The sequence below is a fragment of the Zychaea mexicana genome (assembly GCF_025766255.1).
Source record: "Zychaea mexicana strain RSA 1403 chromosome Unknown BDB00scaffold_8, whole genome shotgun sequence".
NCBI lineage: Eukaryota > Fungi > Mucoromycota > Mucoromycetes > Mucorales > Lichtheimiaceae > Zychaea > Zychaea mexicana.
The window spans coordinates 178,408-192,150 of NW_026516671.1; the positions used below are offsets into that span (position 1 = coordinate 178,408).

Consider the following 13,743-nt stretch of genomic DNA (forward strand, 5'->3'; position numbering starts at 1 on the left):
CCAACCCTTTTCGCCCTCTTATTTTCCCGCAGTGATGGTTAATAAGAAAAGTATCACTGGTTAAGCTTATGGTATTAGTAGCCGATGACAATACTAAATGTGTTTGACATTGCTTTCGCAAAAAGAAGCCCACAGTACACGTTTACACACCCATGATCATATGATTACAGCTGTTGTCACTACGCCGCTAAAACGTATACAATCATTTTGTATGTATTTGTTATTGCTATCCTCATGAACACCATCCACACTTTGGCTTAGAAAAAGAGCATGATCGTGTAACGAAAAGGCGGCGCACAATATGTGCCACCCTCGCTTGACTGCTTCCCACGACGTGGGGGCCTTTTAGCAGTTCCTGCGGAAAGGCATGGTGGTCGGACCGTGAAGCTTATAATACAGCACACAAGTACGCGTCGCCTTTTTTCTTACACGTCCCTTCACACACCCTTTTCTTCCACTTGTTATAATCTTGCTGTTTTTCATACACAACAATGACACATACTGCACCGCCACCAGCGCTCGATTTCAGCATTAGTGCCAAGCAGGTCGACGAAATCACCAAGGCTGTTATCAAGGAAGAACTTGAAATCAATGATGCCATCGCTGCCCTGAAGCCCGAAGAGCAGACTTATGAGAACGTGATCCCTCGTTTGATTCGTCTTGAGAACACCTTGTCAGGTATAAAAGCAAATAGGAGACATATAAAGCAAAAGAAGCTTATATTTCCTCGCTCTTACTATTAGGCAAAATCCAACTGGCTGGCTCGCTCAGTCAAATTTCACCTAACGCTGACGTTCGTGAGGCGTCCGTCAATGCCGAAAAGGAATATGAGGAGTTCAGTATCGAGCAGACCATGCGTCACGATCTCTATCTTGTGATCCAGGGTGTCATTGATAAGACAGATCGATCTGCTTTGCCTGCTGAAGAGGCTCGATTGCTTACCAAGACTGAGCGCAGCTTCCGTCGCAACGGCTTACATCTTCCTGAGGACAAGCGCAACGAGTTCAAGGCTTTGCGTAAGCGTATGAGCGAAGTCTGCATTGAATTCATGAAAAACTGGAGCCGCGAAAGTAGCAGTACGTTTCTTGTTGGGATCAAGATGTTTGTTGGCCGTTGAATATAGAAAGATACTTATGACCACCCTTTTTTTTTTACCTTTGTATTCTAGCTGTCAAGTTCACCAAGGTAAAAAAAAACATTAGCATCCCGGTTATTATATCTCGGCGGATACTAAAACGATCGCTTTTTGTAGGAGGAGCTTGAGGGAATGGATGACGATTTCTTGGGTATGCATAATTTAGTGTTTCATGTTATATTTAAGTTTCACTCATTCTGTTATTTTTCTTGTCATGTTTGCAGGTGGTTTGGCAACGGAGGAGGAAGATGGCGTCAAGAAATACATTCTGACCATGAAGTAAGGCTTGATTAGAGGTTATTGTGTGTCGTCAGGTTTTGATGTTTCTTAACTAATCATACATTTGTCGTCACTGCTAGGTATCCTGGTAAAGTATTCGTAATTTTCAGCGGCAAATATGTAGTAACTAATAATACTTATGCACCTGTCTTTCTCTCTTGCTGCATTTGACTAGATGTTCGACCCGGTAAGGCGTTTTACTGTTATCAATGATACGTTCTCTGGGGATGTGTAATACTAACCATGGCTCACAGTTCTTAAGCTTTGCAAAAACGAAAACACCCGCAAGACTCATATCACCGCTTTTGACTCACGTAACAGGGAAAACATTGTCCTGCTCGAAGAGGTAATTTGTTTGCAAGTTGTTGGCGCTCAATGTAACAAACTAAAAGCGCTTTTTTTTAAACTGTATGTAGGCTGTTCGTCTCCGTAGACAATGCGCAAAGGTTTGTCTATTTCCATTATCAAGATAGTTTCAACCCGACGCACTGCTCCTTGTGATTACTTACGTTATTGTTGTATTATTAGATCTTGGGCTACAAGTCTCATGCTGACTTTGTGCTCGAAGTCAAGATGGCAAAGTCCGTTGATGCTGTCCGCAACGTAAGGCTCGATATGATTCGAAAATGATGCGTCTTACTCTATAGAACGAACAAGTTGATAAGTGATACGTTCAATAGTTTGTTGATGACTTGGCCAAGAGATTGCACGAACCCGGTCTCAAGGATATTGAACAGCTTACGGCATTGAAGCGGGTACATATTTCATACTACAGTTGGGAAAAGGATATATGTTGGCTCCTTGATCTTTTTCTCGTGTATTCACCTTTTTGAACATTTGGTTTTTAGGAAGAAAAAGGTTTATTTCCACTTGTATAGTTTGCGAGTTCGCGTGGTTTATACATTATACACTAACACATTTTGTTGTACAGCCGCTCGTGGTGAAGAGTTCGATGGTGTACTCAACCCATGGGACACGAGCTACTATGAACGCATCTTGCTGGAGAAGGAATACTCTGTCGATCAAGAAGAAATCAAAAAGTACTTTAGCCTTGAAACCACCATTCAGAGTACGTGTAGATATTATCACAACAGTGACCATCCACCGTATATTAACTCTGAGTCCTAATGTGTTGCATGTTGTTAGAGATGCTCGAGATCTATGAAAAGGTTCTTGGTCTCAAGTTTGTCAAGGTTCCTGCTGAAAAGGCAGTAGTGTGGCACCCTGATGTTCAGTTGTTCGAGTGCTGGGACGCTGTTGAGGACAAAAGCTTCTCTGGCTACATGTACCTTGATTTGTTCCCTCGTGACAGCAAATGCAAGTTTTGCTTCTTTTTCATGTATCTTCCTCGTAACATGTCCAAAACTTGACTCTTACATATACACATGAAATTTACAATATATAGACCCTCACGCTGCTTGTTTCCCCATGCAGCCATCTTACATTGCCGAAGATGGTAGCCGAGTCGCACCAATTGCAGCCATGGTGGCCAACTTCACAAAGCCGTAAGTTGAAAGTACGGGTGTTGACGTACAAAGAATTAACCCGTTATGAATTATTAGAACTGCTGACAAGCCATCGCTTTTGAAGCACGATGAAGTCGTCACTCTATTCCACGAGTTGGTAAGACATAAAGCTGTTGGTAAATATCTCTATATCTTTTCTAACCAATCATGAACTGCATACAGGGCCACGTCATGCACCATCTTTGCAGCCGTACCAAGTTTGCCAGATTCCACGGTACTTCTGTTGAAGGTGACTTTGTCGAAGCTCCCTCCCAGGTAAGTTGCAACAATTGGATGAGACAAACAGCCACAAGATTCGTAATTTCATATCTCACACTCATTGACAACAGATGTTGGAGAACTGGTGCTACGATACCAAGTCTCTCAAGTACCTTTCCGCACATTTCCAGACTGGTGAACCTATCTCGGACGAAATCATCGACCGTATCATCAAGGCTAAGAATGTTATTGCTGCCTTGTTGAACCTTCGCCAGCTTTTCTTTGGTATCTTTGATATGGAGATCCATACATCCGAAGGTAACATATACGTTCTTTTACTTGTAAGTCCCCTTCAGCTTATGTAAGTCTTTAGATTAACTTTACTCCTTTCTAGATGAAAATGTGGACACTACCAAGGTGTACAATGAGCTGCGTGAAAAGATCTCTCTTGTCAAGGCGCCTGAGGTATAAGGTTATACAAGTCTCTTCTCTTAGACTTTTACTAACAAACGCGCATGTTTAGGGCTCTTGCGGTCAAGCATCCTTTGGTCATTTAATGGGCGGATACGACGCGGTAAATTTTAATTACTTTTACCGATATGCATAATATGTCTTCAAGCCACTGACATCTATGTAAATTTACATTGCATAGGGCTACTATGGCTACATGTGGTCCAAGGTCTTTTCCAGTGACATGTTTTTCACCAAGTTCGAAAACGATACACTTTCTCCGGAAACTGGTTATTCCTACCGCAAGTGCATTCTCGAGAAAGGCAGCAGCAAGTATGTATCAGCTAAATCATAGAGGAAGGGAAAAAAATAGTCTCTCTTTTATAACCAATGCCCTACTATAGGGACGGTATGGATTTGTTGATAGATTTCCTTGGACGTGAACCAACATCCGACGCATTCATGAGAGAAGACATTGGAGTGCAATAAAGAAGAAGGATGGAATAGGTCCAAATAAAATATAGGTTATTATATTTCACATTTGTCGTATGTACTTGAAGGATTTGAAGTTCCCGTTTGATTTTGTAGAATAAAGAAAAATGCAGCCCATTGCCACATATCCTTACCTTTTTTTCTTTGAGAATGTATACGACTCGCTGGTTATTATTGAATACAGCCATTTAAAAATGTTTGTAGGATGAAGGGGAGGTCGTGCAGCACAAGATGCATCTTCTCGATCATGAAGTTTTTTTTACACAAAGTCCAAATGGCAGTTATTCTAGAAGTCTATCATCATCATCAACATCTACCTCAGCCTTTTTATAAGAATGGACAAAACACGAAGATTTATGAGAAGTCGATGACGCTGGACTATTCATGTGGGAACGAAGCAAATACCAGACTTCTTTGATCAGTTACGTGCACTACATATTATTTCAAGAGAAGTGCTATAATTTTGGATGCCAACATAGTATGTCAGCTACACATTGAACAAACGAACCACTACTTTGAAACTTTATAAAATGGATTTCTTTTGCCTTTAAAAAATATATACAGAATGTGATGAGACAAGAAATAATGGCTTGCTACTTTATAGAACTAAAAGGTTGGGATAGGCTGGATCGCCATCTTAATGCGCTGCATGACATCATTCACGCGCTTCAGTAATGTTTCATTTTCGGATTCGACACTCTAAATTAAAAGCAGCATAATCAGCGTACAAGGTCTTTCATTTTATGAATCAAAATATCATCCCATATACTTACAAATTTGATAGCATCAACCGTGGCTTGTGAGCCATCGACGTTCACCGTTGCCTTGTGTTCCTTTTCATTTGTATCCACTTCACCAAATTGCTCCTTCAAGAAGGCTACGACGTCGTGGAAGTTCGAGTCGACTTCTTGTTGAACCTTGTCGTGCTCCAATCCCATTTCAGCATCAACCGTACCATGGCTGTGTGAGCAAGGATGCGTGCTTGCTAGAAAGACGTTTTGCCAAAAGTTTTTAAGCACCCATCCAATTCAACAAAATCACCTTTTGATTATACAGAAGAAAAGAATACCTTTTACACTAGCGGGTGAGCTATCGACCGACAAGATAACAGCAAGAACGGAGTCTGCTACCATATCATTCATTGCATTTCCAATCCACTCCAATGTCAGCAGGTTTGTTCGACCCTCCAACTGTTTGATATCGATGGTATCAAACACGCGTAAAACTGTGCCTTTTTCGCCTGATTTGCCAACCTTCTCAAGTGCTGATTCAGTGATTGTGCCAAACATCATTTCAAGATGCCACTTGAGAAGGCTGATACCAGCATTGAAGGGGACGACTTGTCGCTGTGTTACGACAGTAGTGATCAGACCACCAAGCTCGCTAAGGTCCTCTGGCGTCATGATGTTGAGTTGGAAATCCTTTGCAACGAGAATACCAGTTAGCGGTTCGTTTTCGGTTGGGTATTTAGCAGCCAGGGTACCGATTGTCTGTTATCATCAACAAAAAAACATACGTTGAGTAACGCTAGATTGGAGCTTAACATCTTGATAATAATCATACCTTAGCCATCTTTTCACCACGGAAATGGAGTTTGACAGTTTCGCAGTTCTTGGGTGTGTACACTTTGACGTTTTCTTCGCGTTCTGAGAATCGACTTTGTAGTGCTGATTTCAAACGGAACATGGCATTGGCTTCACCGTGCACGAGTACCTAAAGCGACGATATACATATGCGTTAACGTTTCAAGAAACAGAAAGATATGACATAATACCTACAACGTGTGGAGCCTTTACTTCCTCAATAAACTTGCTGTTTTGAGTAAAGTCGACGTGGGCAGAGAAGGAGATATAATCAACCGACATCCTTAATGGAACTTTACGTCCGTCCATAGCAGTGAAATCTTGTGGTTCATTCATCGCTTGCTATTGTTTTAAGCAAAAGTGTTAATCAAGAGTTTTGCTTTGAGGTTGTTTCCAAACCATTTTCACTGTAACTTACGCGCGCTAATGTATTCTCTACACAGTAACCCGTAATAACCAATCCGTTCTTTTTATCAGGTGCCCATCGTTCAAATAACTCTCGTGACAAGCCGTTCTATCATTTCGTAGATCGACAATTCATTATATAAATGGAAAAATTGTCATGACAAAAAAGTAATTAATAAAGTTACCTGTAACATGCCTGGACTGGCCATCATCACACACGGCCCTGAGTCTTCAAACTGCTCGACATTTCGCAAGTTACTGATGTGTTTGAATATAAAGGGATTCGAAATGGCAAATTGTTTCCGAATTCTTGTGTTCATCATGTTGATATATGTTTGATAGACGGCCATACACTTTTTGGCCAAACTTGACGCGTAATAAATGGGGATGCTGTCAAGTTCTGGATGTGCATCCCAATATTCATCGAGAATAAGCAACAACTCTTGAGCACGACCCAATGCAAACACTGGCATCAAGCACCGGCCTCCTCGGCCAACGATATCATGAATCAAGGCTATATCGAATAAAAGAGCAACGGCTTAGTCAAAAGAGCCAACGCCGTTTTCGACATTCCCCCATTGTAGACTCAATCCTAGTGATACTTACACGTAAACCGCAGTTCTTTGGCTAAGCGAGGCTCGTGTGATTGCACACCATACGTGCTTTCTGTAATCAAGACATCCACGGATCCTTCAGGCTTTTCCGCAGCCATCAAATGCCGGTCTTCTTCCCGAGAATAGTCTCCTGTATACAACACCTTGACACCGGCAATTTCAATCAAGAACATGGCGGCACCAAGTACGTGTCCAGCATTGAAAGATGTGAATTTAATGCCTTCGACTTCGACTTGTTGATGATAGTCCACAGCTTCAATACGTTGGAAAGAATTGATCAAGTCCTCTTCGCTATACAATTGATCTTCATCACCAATGTTGCTATTGGAAAAAAAGGTTGTCAGTATCCTTTTCCTACGCCCGCGAAGAATAAAAGAAACACCCTTATCATTCCCCCTATATTACCTCACTCGTACGTAATCGCTCAACAACCACTTGTAAATAGCTTTCGTAGGATGGGTCATGAAGACTCGACCTTTGAAAGATGTCTATGATAGTACTATTAGTGAGTCATATCATTACTTGATCGTTCATGCAATCATCCTTCCTTACCCGTTCCATAAGGTAGGGCACCGCAGCAGCGTGGTCGACATGGAAACTATTACACAAGTAAATCATCCCAGTTGAGCATTTCTCATATATGTAAATGTTTGATTTAGTATGTAGCTATTATACCAAAAAAAAACTTACTGAGTGACCAAAAGTACGTCGATACTTCCAGGGTCCATTTCATCAAAAAAAGGTAGAGACGCCAAACCACTGTACGCCGGATGGATACCAGCATCAAGCTTTTCGCATACAATAAAAAAACCATAGCAACAAATAAGTGAAAGAAGGCAAGTATGAGTTGAAAGCGTTCATCTTTATTTGACAATAACTTTTTTTCTGCTCTCTCTAAACAATACTAGCTGTTCTCTTTCTCTCAATTCCCAAATCCCCCTTTTCTCCACTCTGCATGAATTGTGATAAACTCTCCTTCTTCTGTTTATCACAAACGACTATTGCACTTGGAATAACAGTTGAGCATTCTCTCATTGAAGCCCTCAAACTGTCAAGGAAACAAAAAACGAGTGGGAATTTATAAGGAAAGGAGCACTGATCGCGGCAGAAAGAGAAGAAAAATGGGAAGAAGAGAAACCTGGAAGGCAATGATAAACGCAGAAAGAGGGAGAGAGAAGCAAAGGGAAAAGAGAGAAAGAGAAATCAAGCACGCCCCCGCCCCTCCATGATCCATTTGCGCCCAAGATTCAAGAATTATGAAAGAACGTATACGTACCAAAATGGTTTTGCCTTTGTATTCTAACAAGATTGACGATCGGCCGACTTCATTACCAGCTCCAAGCGGTGTGAGCTTTAAAAGATCGTTCTCATCGACGATCGGAACTTCGTATTCTGCTTTGCGTTTCGAATGTGCCATTTATTTTTAAAAAAAAAAAGTTGGAAGAAGAAAAAGGCTGGATTTATCCGCCAGCTTTAACCGCAGTGCACCTTTTGATTTTTGGACTGCTACTTATCCAATAGCAGCAGCTCCACTTGTATTTAAATTAGTTTCTTCAAATAGCGTCAGAGTACGACAATCTATCCTGTCACTTCCACACCTTAAGAAGTGAATAACAGCTTATTTTTCCTACTCCACTCAAGTTTTCTGATAATGCGAGTGCGATTGTTATTCGCTGTCCTGATACAAAATCAATATGAAGTTTCTCAGTATCCGAAAGTCAAACATGCATGACCGCTGGATAGCATCTTGGGTGTGATCTCCTCTACACCATGCACAGCCACTTCCACCACTACCATCATTTTCAGCATCATCAAGGCTCTCAAGGGCAGAGTTTATAATGTCCAAGAGGTATTGTAAAGCAACTTATGTTTCATGACAAGCAATATTTGCAAAACAAGGAATGGATAGCGCCTATCAATGGATGGACCTGGAAAATAGCAAGCTTATTGAATTGAATCTGCTGTTCTTGTTACATCACATTGTGCAGTGGTCAACCTTTTTCGTAGCGTCACAATTGTACTATAGATGTACTTTCTTATATTATATGTATATATGGTTTAAAAGATTTACTATTACACAATTAAACTTTCGCACGTCTTCGCTGCAAGCTGATATCTTTTGTATGCTTGTCAAATATGAGTTTATATTATAACGTAGAAACTCTGCAAGGATTATAGGATCTGGATGAGCGTAAACATGTGCCACTACTTTTAAACTTTCACAATGCCGCATCCGCTGACTACAGCTGACGTTTGCTGAAATATGCATATACCTGCTAATAACTTGGTTATACCATAGGTAGCCTGCTTGTCATACCACGTACAACTTTAGTGGGATGTATATTGGCACTCCCAACGATAGTGAATTCATATATTGTTTGTATATAAACAATGATCAACACTAAGTTTCAGTGTTGGCTTGTATATTGTCCCTTAGTAGCATCAAATGTTGTTTTTACACTCGCATGAGATAAATCGTTGTACGCTTGTTGAAATCATGACAAGCCCCTTGTCTCTTCTTCTTTCTTTCGCCTGCTGCTTCCCACACCTGCCCTCTTTACACATACAACGTGCAATGAACAACGTCTCACCACACGAGCCAACGGCATCTTCAAGCTCTCGCGACGTTTCGTATATCAATTTTGGTGCTCCTGTTGATCTAACACGCGGTTTTCCTGGGTATAAAAACAACTGCCTCCTCTTTACTTTTAAGGACCCTGGAACAAACCTATGGAAGGTGCCCGTGGCATGCTGCAATCCAGTTTTTGTCATAGTCGCGTTGAACAAGATCTTAGCTTTCTGATATTTGGCGCTTCCAACGGCGAAAAATATACCCTGGGTGCCACTTCCAACATTGAAGGATATATCCTGGATGCCATGCGTGTCAAAAATTAAGCAACTCTTATTAGCCGATCAGACGCACCGCTTATTTTGAAGCACATTGAGAACATCAGTTCGAAAAAAAAAAAAAAGTTAGCATTGGGCATTCTACCAGGGCGATTTGGGAAAGTATCTCTCCTGTTGCATGCCTAAGGGTAGTAACCGCTTGTGCGCGTCGATATCAGTTGAGGTGCAATCTGCAATTCCTACCCCACCGATTTACAAGGTGTGTACGGTCAAAGACTTGCCTTTGGAATATCCTGAAGACATCGATGCAGTCTGGACTTTCTATTCTTGGAGCAACAATGGACAACCCACGGTTTTGGTGAAGAATCGGGAGGCAACAGACATATTTGGAGAACGAGACCTTGCACTACATACATTGCACTACTGTAAAGCACCGGAGCCTCATGTTTTTCAAGAGTTTAAAACTTGCAAACCCTGGTTTGCGATAATATAGAAGCCAACGCACCTCAATAATCAGTTTTCTATTACTCACGTTCTTCATGTAATGAACTTATCGGTTTAATCCTAAAGTGTGTATTACATAGTGAGTAATTGCACCATCAATGAGGAAGAGCTGGGAATGTTGCGTCATCACACAATGTCAAGAGCGAAGGACGAGATGAGCGGTCAAAGGACGCACTATTAAGCTTAGAAAGTCCCGTCAGCCACTTCAGCCAGCGAACACGTGCTCAGCATAGCAGCTTTGGAAAGAGACTCCCGAAGGGGCAGTCTTTTCCAGAATTTTTTATCATTTTCTTAATTATACAGTAAATAATTCAATTGGATTGGTTCAACCAATTGAAGGGTCAAAAAATTTGTGATAACCTCCTTAGTGTTCCGCAGCCACGGAAATCTTTAGTAAAAGGCGAAAGATTTATCCGATCTGATTACAGAACAGAGGCATGAGATGAAGTGAAAGGGCCTTGGGGACAGCCGTCTTTTATACCTTTTTTTGCGGCAAGTCCTGAGACTGCTGATTTGGTTTTCATTATCCGATTGTGACTTTTTTGTGGTCGGACTCCGCTCGATGTTCCATTCGTTTCTTTTTCTATCCTCGAGGAAAAAGACGCAATCGCGGTTCAATCCCGGTTTTTGAGTTGATATCCATTTATGGACTTATTGGGTGCTGCATAGCACAAATAGCGCAGCGTCGTTTGATCATGCAGATATATATTTTCCACAAGTGCTGGAGTTGCTTTCCTATTTAGCTCAACTGAATGACCAAAGTTGATCTCGACTTTTTAATTGAGTATTGCGAAGGATGTCTATAAAAAAGAAATACTAGGCCTAAGTATTCTCCAGTCCCGCGGGAGAGGTTGTGTTTCAAGAATGGCGTAAAGGGAAAGATACCTATTTATAAAGAAAGTAGAGTGAAGGGTTTCATATCGGAAGGAAGACAAGGTGGATCTTGTTGGATGGAATATCCCATGTAAAATAACATTCGATTCTTTTTTATCTTCTTCGTCCTACTACTGCTATTGCCACTGCACTCTTTACCGCATGTCCATACCGGTCCAAGCAGCAACATCCATGTTTGCACCACAACCCGTCCGTGCCAACAACAAACCTCCTTTTCTAGAATATCAAAAACGCGGTCGACGTTCGAGCTCTTTAGACAAAAACGCATATTTTGAATTCTTCAAACGCAACAATACGCCCAATGTCATTAGCGACTTTTTATTAGGCTGGTCCTCTGCTGCATCCGTACCACATGAAGAAGACGAAAATAACGTAAACTGGGATAACGATAATGATCAAAATGATCAAAATAGAGATAACGACGACAACAGCGAAGGATATCAGGACGAACAAGAACCAAGTCCAAGCGTGCTTGATCGGCCAGCACATCCGTTACCACCTGATGCAACACCACAAAAAGAGCAACAGCAGCAGCAGATTGAAAAACGACGACGATCGTCTGGATCAACCATGGATGAAGCGCAAGACCAGGCCATGCGACAATTACGGCGGCAAAGAGGCGACAGCGTTCAGATCGGTATCCATATCAACGATCTCCTAGACAATGACGACGTCAAGCAGGCCGTCAATGCATTGCAAGAGGCGGTTCAAGCTATGAACATGACGGATTTGGAATCGGGTCACGACAATAACCAAGTGGTGCATACATACTCAACCATGCTGCAGACATTGTGTGAACAAAACATGGCGCGCGTCATCAATCAAATCTCGGGTGTGGACTTGAAAACAAATCCGGATATGATCTATGGATGTATCATGTGGCGAATGTTTACCAAAGTCATCGAGGCTGGATATACACTGCAGGTATTACACGCAACACTGCTAGGTCTAAAAAAGATCTAAATGAAACTGATATATGGAACATTAGTACGACGCATACATGGCCGTTACCCAGTTCTTGATGGATAATAACCAGAACGTGTTGGCATTACAAGCGCTGTATTCCATGCCGCGAGGATTATGGGATATTCAAGCGTACAAACTGGCCATATCGCTCCATCTTATCCAAAAGCCACAACAAGTCCAACAGGCTGAATGGCTTTTATCTGAGTTCGGCAAACCTTATCTCCAAGTAGCCAATCCACTCGCACCGACGCTCCTGCCGCCGCTGAAGATTGAGACGCCTCTGATGAAAGATGTGACCGAACAAGACCGATACAAGCTGTGGATGTTTTACCAGTCAGCGCTGAGCGGGACCGAATGGGCTAAAGAAAAAGAAACGTATGAAGAGCAGCGCCGCAATAGCAACAGCAAGATGCGTAACATAAACAGCAGTCTGTGGAAAGACTGGGCATTGCGACGGATGAGCATCGAGACGGAAGAAGAGCGGATCAGACACAATAAGATTGACAATGACAATGCCATGATATACACTGCCTCGTCGCAAAAGCAGTTTGAATACGGATGGGGGATATACGTGCGCATGGGCGAGACAGTCGACGAATTCACGCCTCGAGTTGTTATGCATTTATGCTGGCGCGCCTTTAGTGACACGCCCCTGATGAGTCACGTGTCGCTGCGGAGCCAGTGGGAGAGCCGTGCGTGGGAGGTGTATGCCAGGTTCATGTGTTCCGAACACTTGCATCCGGATCAGCCAGAGACGCCCGGGTTTCTATGCGATCTGATCCTGATTACTGCGTTCTCGCCGCAAAAGGAGAGGTATACCAAGACGCAGAGCGTCTATCAGCTCCTGCGCCGCCTAGAGCTCGACGCATTGTTACGTCAAGATCAAGTGCTTACGCCTGTCCTCTGTGTCCTGCTCATTGAATGTCAAGGCGCGCCCGCCAGTATCATGGACATGTGCCACAAGGCGTTTGAGATCTGGCAGGTCAAGACTAGACTGGATGCGCGCTATAGATTTCTTGAAAAGCAACAACAACAACAACATCAACATCGGCACCAGCCGATAGTTTTATATTCCTTGTATTGGGCATTATTGATACTGTGCATCAAATCCGGGTCAGTGTCGGACTTTGTTCAAGTTCTCCAGAGTCTGCTACTAAACTCAGGCGTGGGGTTGCCGACGTCGCTGGTGATGACCATTCAGACTTTCCACGACCGGTATCTTTGCAAGGAAGGCGAGCAAAAGTGCTATTTCCACGAGTACTTGCTTCGCACGGTCCAATACGTGGACAAGCAACAGCACGGAGTGGAGGATGTCTACGACAACAACGACAAGAGCGAGGAAAAGCAACGAGAACTGCCTCACGAAGAAGAAATGAACGCGTTCGGTTTTGTTCGGGAAGCGGGGAAACCTTGGGAGTCGGTGCAACCACGGCGGAAATCGGTTGTGGCTGAACCTATCGCCTACGTCGATCATGCGCTCCATCAAAGATCGAACATCCACGAGACGCTGGCTGCCTATGTTGCCATGGCTGCCTCGATAGGCGCTGCCAAGGACGAGTACCTGCCCATGCAGCCGATCTACTCGAATGGAACCAAGGCAAAGAGTCTTATTAGACACTGCTTTGAAGTGGGGAGTAAGAAAAAGTAGCACATGTTAGGGAACAGTGAAATAAAAGAAAAAAACCTTGCATGACGAAAAATGAAACAATGGAGCACCAATTGTTTAGTGCGAAAGGGCAATCTTCAAGTACGACACGTGACGACTCACACATCGCGCAACAACAGCCTTGCCTGCTGTGGGCGCGTGCCCTTTTTTTTTATGGGTTCGCTTAGCATCCTTTTGCCTTTTT

At 42.7% G+C, this 13,743-nt stretch overlaps 3 protein-coding genes across 3 annotated transcripts; 2 read left to right on the forward strand and 1 right to left on the reverse strand.

The window, feature by feature from the left end:
* Positions 1–328: 328 nt before the first annotated feature.
* BDB00DRAFT_925716 (uncharacterized protein) lies at positions 329–4,207 on the forward strand. The gene is made up of 22 exons (XM_053128816.1): positions 329–678; positions 744–1,076; positions 1,169–1,185; positions 1,253–1,286; positions 1,360–1,414; positions 1,495–1,502; positions 1,590–1,601; positions 1,669–1,760; positions 1,831–1,860; positions 1,943–2,017; positions 2,095–2,169; positions 2,263–2,272; positions 2,346–2,483; positions 2,561–2,731; positions 2,820–2,919; positions 2,977–3,037; positions 3,103–3,195; positions 3,270–3,456; positions 3,533–3,603; positions 3,662–3,712; positions 3,791–3,921; positions 3,993–4,207. The coding sequence occupies exons 1-22, from the start codon at positions 492–494 to the stop codon at positions 4,075–4,077; spliced, it is 2,016 nt and encodes a 671-aa protein (XP_052983872.1). The 5' UTR covers positions 329–491; the 3' UTR covers positions 4,078–4,207.
* A 380-nt stretch (positions 4,208–4,587) lies between these two features.
* On the reverse strand, positions 4,588–8,147 carry BDB00DRAFT_803351 (beta-lactamase-like protein). Its single transcript, XM_053122007.1, has 12 exons — positions 7,959–8,147; positions 7,373–7,470; positions 7,235–7,280; positions 7,088–7,170; positions 6,675–7,003; positions 6,254–6,582; positions 6,082–6,177; positions 5,859–6,005; positions 5,644–5,793; positions 5,150–5,570; positions 4,854–5,065; positions 4,588–4,779 (listed from the first exon to the last, which is right to left on the reverse strand). Exons 1-12 carry the CDS (start codon positions 8,097–8,099, stop codon positions 4,687–4,689), a joined length of 2,145 nt encoding a protein of 714 aa, XP_052983873.1. The 5' UTR covers positions 8,100–8,147; the 3' UTR covers positions 4,588–4,686.
* A 2,921-nt stretch (positions 8,148–11,068) lies between these two features.
* BDB00DRAFT_868209 (uncharacterized protein) lies at positions 11,069–13,541 on the forward strand (the record flags this gene model as incomplete). Its single annotated transcript, XM_053126443.1, has 2 exons — positions 11,069–11,851; positions 11,916–13,541. 2 exons carry the CDS (start codon positions 11,069–11,071, stop codon positions 13,539–13,541), a joined length of 2,409 nt encoding a protein of 802 aa, XP_052983874.1.
* Positions 13,542–13,743: the final 202 nt, after the last annotated feature.

Excerpts from the sequence above, each read along its gene's own strand:
- BDB00DRAFT_925716 (XM_053128816.1), top strand. The coding sequence starts at position 492 with ATGACACATACTGCACCGCCACCAGCGCTCGATTTCAGCATTAGTGCC. Across the intron at positions 2,484-2,560 it reads CCTTGAAACCACCATTCAGA|AGATGCTCGAGATCTATGAA; the intron begins GTACGTGTAGAT and ends GCATGTTGTTAG. Across the intron at positions 3,604-3,661 it reads CTCTTGTCAAGGCGCCTGAG|GGCTCTTGCGGTCAAGCATC; the intron begins GTATAAGGTTAT and ends GCGCATGTTTAG.
- BDB00DRAFT_803351 (XM_053122007.1), bottom strand. The coding sequence starts at position 8,099 with ATGGCACATTCGAAACGCAAAGCAGAATACGAAGTTCCGATCGTCGAT. Across the intron at positions 6,583-6,674 it reads CAAAGAACTGCGGTTTACGT|CCTTGATTCATGATATCGTT; the intron begins GTAAGTATCACT and ends TATTCGATATAG. Across the intron at positions 5,794-5,858 it reads AAGTAAAGGCTCCACACGTT|GTACTCGTGCACGGTGAAGC; the intron begins GTAGGTATTATG and ends TCGTCGCTTTAG.